Source organism: Perca flavescens, chromosome 23, assembly GCF_004354835.1.
Source record: "Perca flavescens isolate YP-PL-M2 chromosome 23, PFLA_1.0, whole genome shotgun sequence".
In the NCBI taxonomy this organism is placed as follows: domain Eukaryota; kingdom Metazoa; phylum Chordata; class Actinopteri; order Perciformes; family Percidae; genus Perca; species Perca flavescens.
Genome location: NC_041353.1, coordinates 1,854,616 through 1,862,348, shown reverse-complemented (window position 1 = coordinate 1,862,348; position 7,733 = coordinate 1,854,616). Strand labels below are relative to the sequence as shown.

At 35.9% G+C, this 7,733-nt stretch overlaps 1 protein-coding gene across 2 annotated transcripts in view; it reads left to right on the top strand.

The window, feature by feature from the left end:
* fbxo7 (F-box protein 7) overlaps nucleotides 1-7,441 on the top strand; it is a 16,203-nt gene extending 8,762 nt beyond the window's left edge. Inside the window, exons 5-9 of one of the 2 annotated variants that reach the window (XM_028570525.1) lie at nucleotides 1,155-1,238; nucleotides 1,760-1,855; nucleotides 3,174-3,350; nucleotides 4,421-4,461; nucleotides 5,873-7,441. In XM_028570525.1, coding sequence (XP_028426326.1) covers nucleotides 1,155-1,238; nucleotides 1,760-1,855; nucleotides 3,174-3,350; nucleotides 4,421-4,461; nucleotides 5,873-6,166 — 692 coding nt within the window. In that variant the 3' untranslated portion in view covers nucleotides 6,167-7,441. The remainder of the gene's footprint in view (nucleotides 1-1,154; nucleotides 1,239-1,759; nucleotides 1,856-3,173; nucleotides 3,351-4,420; nucleotides 4,462-5,872) is intronic. The other variant, XM_028570524.1, reaches the window with a different exon arrangement.
* Nucleotides 7,442-7,733: the final 292 nt, after the last annotated feature.

The following is a 7,733-nucleotide window of genomic DNA, read 5'->3' as shown; positions in this document are numbered from 1 at the left end:
AGTTGTGGACAGAACAAGCCGACTGATGTGCAGAGGTCTCTGTGGTTAAAGTACAGACTGAGCTAAGGTTAACGGAGGGAGAAAGTAGGACTGCCACCTCTTAGTCGATTAGTCGACTAATCGGTAGTTTTGGTCTCAGTCGACTAAGATTTCTTTAGTCGATTAGTCATTTTTTATGCTTATTCATGCTTAATTACTCATTTCCAAGAAACTTCTGAGCACATTTATGGTAAACACCAGATTTAAAGTGGTGCTTTTGCAGGATTAATTGTGGAGAAACTCAGTTTTACAGATGGTTAATTAACTACATTTATATTGAGCTTTTCTAGTCTTAACCACCTCTCAAAGAGCACAGCTCTGTCAATTAAATCAACTAATCGATTAGTCGACAAAATCATATAAGTGTTAGTCGACTAAGAACTTCGTTAGTCGAGGACAGCCCTAGTAGAAATAGTTCACCCACAGGGCTCTGGCTGAGTCCTGATCACGAGCTTCCAATATTGGCTTATTGATTAGCCCTAATATGAACTATAAATCAAACACTGGAGCTATCTACAGCCCAGTTTATCTTTGCATCAAAGGCGTAATCCGGCTTTTTCTGGGCCCCTGGGTAGCTCACCTGGTAGAGCAGGCGCCCATACGTAGAGGTTTAGTCCTCGACGCAGCAGCCGTGGGTCTGACTCCGACCTGCGGCCCTTTGCTGCATGTCATTCCCCCCCCCCCCCTCTCTCTCCCCTTTCATGTCTAAGCTGTCCTATCAAAATAAAGGCCTACAAATGCCCCAAAAATATCTTTTTCTGAAGTTTTTGTTGCTTTTTTTTTTTTTTTTTTTTTACATTTTTGTCGCCTTTTTCGAATTTGTCTTTGACATTTTTTATGAGCTTTTTTTTTAGTCTAGAGGTTTTTTTTTTCAAGTTTCAACAATTCTTTTGATGTTTTTGTTGCTTTTCTCACCCCCAATGTTGAACCCAAAGTTACCCCCTTGCTCTGTATTAACGGGTTAAACTGTCTCTCATTTCTTTCCCAGTGTTAACTTAAAATAAAGCCTTTAAATCGCTGTCATCATTTTTGATTTTAGTATTTCCTGAAGGATTAAAAAGTAGCATAACAACAGCACATGTCTTCTGTGTTCTGACCCGTTTGTTGTTCTGCAGCGACCCTGAAGGTGAACGAAACCATCGACACGGTCCGGAAGCTGTGTCTGAATCCGTCCAGCTTCGTGACCCACGAGTGGCCAGGTAGAGCTTCCGATTGGTTGAACTGGACCGGCATAATCAGAGCCTCTTCTGTGTATTATTATTATTATTATTATTATTATTATTATTATAATAATAATAATAATAATAATAATAATAATAATAATACAGGGTTCATATGTTTTGAAAAAACCTGGAAAAGTTATGGAATTTGAAAAATGCAAATTCCAGGCCTGGAAAGGTTTTGGAAAAGTCATGGAATTGTTTTTAACACAGCATAATAATATGTGATTAATAAATGTGTTTTCACCTCGTCTTAACCTCAACGTTGTATTCGGGGAGAGATATGAATCCCACAATTATCATTCATTTATAGTTAAACCTCTGAGGGTCAACTTTAACACTGATTAGTATTCTTATTCTATAATGTCGACTGACATTTTCAGCAACACACAGTCATGGAAATTTACCGAAAAAGTATCGGTTGAAATCCGTAAGAACCCTGATAATGATGATGATAATAATAATAATAATATGAAATCCCGTGTGTGTTGTGTGTTCAGGAGAAAGTGCAGCTGCAGCTTACAGAGATCTGAAGAAACTTTCCCGAATCTTCAAAGACCAGCTGGCGTACCCGCTGATCGCCGCCGCCAGAGAAGGTACGAGAACGCACGCCGCAGCTTCCCGTTATTCTCCGCACACGAGTTTCTTCAAAAAGTTTCTACAGTACAGGCCAAAAGTTTGGACAAACCTTCTCATTCAATGTGTTTCCTTTTTATTTTCATGACTATTTACATTGTAGATTCTCACTGAAGGCATCAAAACTATGAATGAACACATATGGAATTATGTACTTAACAAGAAAGTGTGAAATAACTGAAAACAAGTCTTATATTTTAGATTCTTCAAAGTAGCCACCCTTTGCTTTTTTTGATAACTCTGCAAACCCTTGGTGTTCTCTCAATGAGCTTCATGAGGTAGTCACCTGAAATGGTTTTACCTTCACAGGTGTGCTTTGTCAGGGTTCATTAGTGGAATTATTTCCCTTATTAATAAAAAAGCAAAGGGTGGCTACTTTGAAGAATCTAAAATATAAGACATGTTTTCAGTTATTTCACACTTTGTTGTTAAGTACATAATTCCATATGTGTTCATTCATAGTTTTGATGCCTTCAGTGAGAATCTACAATGTAAATAGTCATGAAAATAAAGAAACACATTGAATGAGAAGGTGTGTCCAAACTTTTGGCCTGTACTGTATATCCAAAATGAAGTGTTAATTTTGTCACCTATTTTTAATTTAGTCGTAGTCTTAGTCTTGTGCCAAATGTCCTTGTTAGTTTTAGTCATATTTAGTCATTCACATACCTTTTTTTTGTCAAGTTTTAATTGACAAAGTCTCGTCATTTTAATCAAAAGAGAACTCAATATATCTTCGTCAAGTTTTAGTCAAAACATTTTAGTCTTTTTAAATAACAAATTATTTCCGTGATTATTTCTGATAACCATTTCAGTCAAATAGTTATGACACATTCTGATTTTTTTGTACGTTTTCTATTGTCGGCTAGTTTACTTTAGAATCAAACATCAGATTTTATAAACTAAATGTGTTTTGTGTGCAGGAATCTTAATGTGTAAAGTAACTAAAGTAACTGGTAACTAAAGCTGTAACAGATGAATGTAGCGGAGTAACTAAAGTAACTGGTAACTAAAGCTGAAACAGATGAATGTAGTGGAGTAACTAAAGTAACTAGTAACTAAAGCTGAAACAGATGAATGTAGTGGAGTAACTAAAGTAACTAGTAACTAAAGCTGGAACAGATGAATGTAGCGGAGTAGAAGTAGAAAGTGGCATGAAGAGAAAAGACTCAAGTAAAGTACAAGTACCTCAACATTTGGACTTAAAGTACAAGTACTGGAGTAAATGTACTCGGTTACCACTGACTCCAGCGCTGACTGTGATGTCACTGTTTCCAGCGATGGCTCTGCCGGTGGCGTTCGGTCTGGCTGCTCTTCCTCCCGAGCTGTTGCTCCGAGTGCTGCGGCTGCTGGACGTTCGGTCCGTGGTCAGACTGTCGTCGTCATGCCGACACCTGAGCGTCTGCTCGGCCGACTCGTCGCTATGGAGACACCTGTACCTGCGCGACTCCAAAGGTGAGACAGAAACAGGGCTGAGTGAGCACAGTTTAATGTCTTCTGATGGTCTCGCTGGATGAGGAGACTCCATGTAAATAATCAGGACTTTTAGCGTGTATGGAGCCAGAATATCTCCACCAGACTCCATGTAAATAATCAGGACTTTTAGCGTGTATGGAGCCAGAATATCTACACCAGACTCCATGTAAATAATCAGGACTTTTAGCGTGTATGGAGCCAGAATATCTACACCAGACTCCATGTAAATAATCAGGACTTTTAGCGTGTATGGAGCCAGAATATCTACACCAGACTCCATGTAAATAATCAGGACTTTTAGCGTGTATAGAGCCAGCATATCTCCACCAGACTCCATGTAAATAATCAGGACTTTTAGCGTGTATAGAGCCAGCATATCTCCACATGTAAATGGGTGAATTAAGGGTTTATTTCAACCAAACCAGAGTGGTGATTGTTGGAACAGTGGAAAGATGAACCAAGACGGCTTTTGATAGTTTTATTTAGTTTCTGTCGACTTTAAATGAAGTGTGTTTTACGATGCTAAAAGTCCTGATTATTTACATGTAGTCTGGTGGAGTTTGGTGATGGTGATTTTGGGGCTGTTTCATGTTAAACTAAAAGGATCTTACTCTTTAACTAAAATGTCTATCTCTGTAGGGATCCATCCCATAATGTTGTCAGACACTTTGAATAATAATCTGAGTCTGTCAGCGGCAACAACAGAACTTTTAGTGGACTCTAACTTCACATTGTAGCTTGTTTTATCTTGCTTTACTCTGGACCAATGGCAAAGATTGTTGTTCCCATCAGTCACTTAGACACAAAAACATGGAGAAAAATAGGGTACAGGGCGAAAAACTCTTAAGTTCCTCTTTAAATAATTGTGTGTGTGTGTGTGTGTGTGTGTGTGTGTGTGTGTGTGTGTGTGTGTGTGTGTGTGTGTGTGTGTGTGTGTGTGTGTGTGTGTGTGTGTGTGTGTGTGTGTGTGTGTGTGTGTGTGTGTGTGTGTGTGTGTGTGTGTGTGTGTGTGTGTGTGTGTGTGTGTGTGTGTGTGTGTGTGTGTTCAGATCGAGCTCTCAGCCGGTCCAGAGACACAGACTGGAGAGAGGTGAGAAACACCTTTATTAACAACTTAATAAATTCACCTGCAAACACTGAATCCATATCTGAAAGTTAACGCTTTTGCGACGAACAAAAAAAATCTCTATTTCCCGCTGTGTTGCACCAGTTGACATCGCGATGATGATTAAAAAAAACATATTGTGCAGCCCTTAGTATTTATTTATTTTTCATATATTATATATTTAAATATTTCCTCTTTTATTGTGAAAATCTGCAGTTGTAACATTACCTGTAAATCTTTCTCCAGCTGTTGTCGCCATAGCCGTCTTCGAAATTTTGATGAGTTTTTTTTCGATGTTTTTGTCACTTTCTTCAAGTTTTTTTTTGAAAAAATGTTTTCAATTTTGTCGCCTTTTTTCAGGTATTTTTTGCATTTAAAAAAAATAAATAAAATTCAACGATTTATTTGAGTTTTTGGATAGATTTTTAGATGTTTTTGTGGCTTTCTTTAACATACGATCCCAACCCTTAATACATTACATATTTAAAAATGTCCTCTTTTATTGTGAAAATCTGCAGTTGTAGCGTTACCTGTAAATCTCTCTCCAGAGGGTTTTGCGTTACATTTTCTTCAAAGTTTTTGTCACCTTTTTCAAATTTTTATATAGAGTAGTGAGACATTTTTTTTTTAAATGTCGCCTTTTTTGACAATTGTTTTTATTTATATATATATATATATATATATATATATATATAAGTTTTTGTCGCCTTTTAGTTATTTTAAATGTCTTTTTTTTTTATTGGAAAGAAGTTTTTTTAAACATCTTTTTGAAAGTTTTTGTCACATTTTTCTTTTTTAGTTTTTGCCGCTTTTTCTGACATTTGTTGCGTTTCGGCACCTTCCTATTTTTTTTTGAGTTTTGGGCGTTTTGAGTTTTTTTTCGATATTTTTGTCATCTTCTTCGAGGCTTTTTTGGACATCTTTTATTTTTAAATGCTTTTTTTGACAATCTTTTTATATATTTTTATTTATATATATATATATATATATATATATATATATATATATATATATATATATATATATATATATATATATATATATATATATATATATATATATATATATATATATATATATATATATATATATAGATATATATATATATATATATATATATATATATATATATATATATATATATATATATATATATATATATATATATATATATATATATATATATATATATATATATATATATATATATAGTTTTTGTCACCTTTTAGTTATTTTAAATGTCTTTTTTTTTTTTTGGAATTGGAAAAAGAAAATGTTTTTGTCACTTTCTTTAACACACGATCCCATATGGGGATATATGGGGGATATATTAGACATTTAAATATTTCCTCCTTTTATTGTGAAAATCTAACGTTACGTGTAAATCTCTCTCCAGCTGTACAAAAGTTTCTATAAGCTTCACTGTGAGCTTCGCCACATGACGCGCCACCGCTCGCTGCCCGTGCCCGTCCCGTACCGCCCGCTGCACCCCCCGCTGCCCGTCCCGCTGCACCCCCCGCTGCCCGGCATCATTGGGGGGGAGTACGACCAGTGGCCGGGCTTCCCCCGCGCCCTGCTGCCCCGCCCCCGCTACGATCCCATTGGCCCACCGCGAGATCCCGACGGACGGCTTCCCAGAGTGCGGCCGATGGCGGGACGTCCCGCAGACATCCGGCGAGGATTCATCTGAGTCGTGTTTGTTTGTTTGTTTTCTCTTCTTTTCTTTTTCTTCTGAAATAAAAACAACACAGATCCCAACAACAACAACAACCAGTGTTTGTTTATTTAAAAACAAAAGCAGAAACAGGAAGTAGCAGTTAGAAGAAATAGCTTTTATAGAAGGTCAACAGCTACGCCGACGACAGTCACGTTTACGCACCAAAAGGACTCGTTAAGTTTAGGAAATAGATTCAAACAGTCCCGAGGAGCAAACTCCAGTTTCCCGGGTGAAAGTATTACAATTATATTATTATATTAGCTGAGAATCTTGAATTAATTTGGGTTTAATAATACAACTTCACACTGTAAAGCAAACATTTTTCAAAATAAAAGTACTCTGGTAAAGTCAAGTTTTTATGAAATTCTGTAACTTATAAAGTTAAAGTTTTTGACTCAGTTTTGGCTACAGCTACATCGACGATAGTTAAGTTTAGGCACCAAAAGGACTTTTAGGAAAAAGAAAAGATAAACTTTTATTGTCCAGAAGGAAATTTGTCTCGTACACACAAACACAATCATAACTTATGAAATAATTCAGAATTGTCAACGATGTACTTTAGGAAAAATAAAAGAATTTTAGGACAGAGATCCAAAGGAACAAACGTGTTTTCTGGGTGAAAGTATTAAAAATATATGATTATATTAGCCCAGATTTAGCATAATATATGATTATATTAGCCGAGATGTAGCATAATATTATGCTACATTAGCCCAGATGTAGCATAATATATGATTATATTAGCCCAGATTTAGCCTAATATATATATATATATATATAATTAGCCCAAATTTAGTGTAATATATTATTATATTAGCCCAGATTTAGTGTAATACTGCGTAACTTGTGGCCACAGCCCTTTCATAGATTATTTACTGTATTCTGCTCACATGTTCTTGAATTAATTTGGGTTTAATAATACAACTTCACACAGTAAAGCAAACGTTTTTCAAAATAAAAGTACTCTAGTAAAGTCTAAACTTTGAGATAGTAAATCATCATTTTGGCTTTTTATGAAATTATGTAACAAAGTTAAAGTTTTGACTCAGTTTTTCATAATTGTGAAAAAAAAAAAAAAAGTCTTTTCTTTGCCTCATGGTGTTAAAACAATGTCTCTTATGATTAATATTGATTTAAAGACTATGTTTTCTGCTTTTGAACACTGGAATAATCTGCAAATGCAATTAAAACCAATAAATGTGACTTTAAGATGTTTGTAACGTCTGTAGTAAAGGACTTCTTTTTGTTTGTTAAGTGTCTCTTTCTTCCATCTCCAGCACTTTAATGGTTAAAATCCAGTTTATTCTTCTTTTAAGATAATTTTTTGGGGCATTTTTGGCCTTTATTTCTAAATGACAGCTAAGAGACAGAGAGAGGGGGATGGAGGGAGGGAGGAAGACAGAAAGACAGAGAGAGGACCGACATGCAGCCAAGTGTTGCAGGTTGGAATCGAACCTGCGGCAAATGGTAGAGGAGTAAACAATTGCATATGGCAGCCTGGCTAGCTCAGTCAGTACAGCATGAGACTCTTAATCTCAGG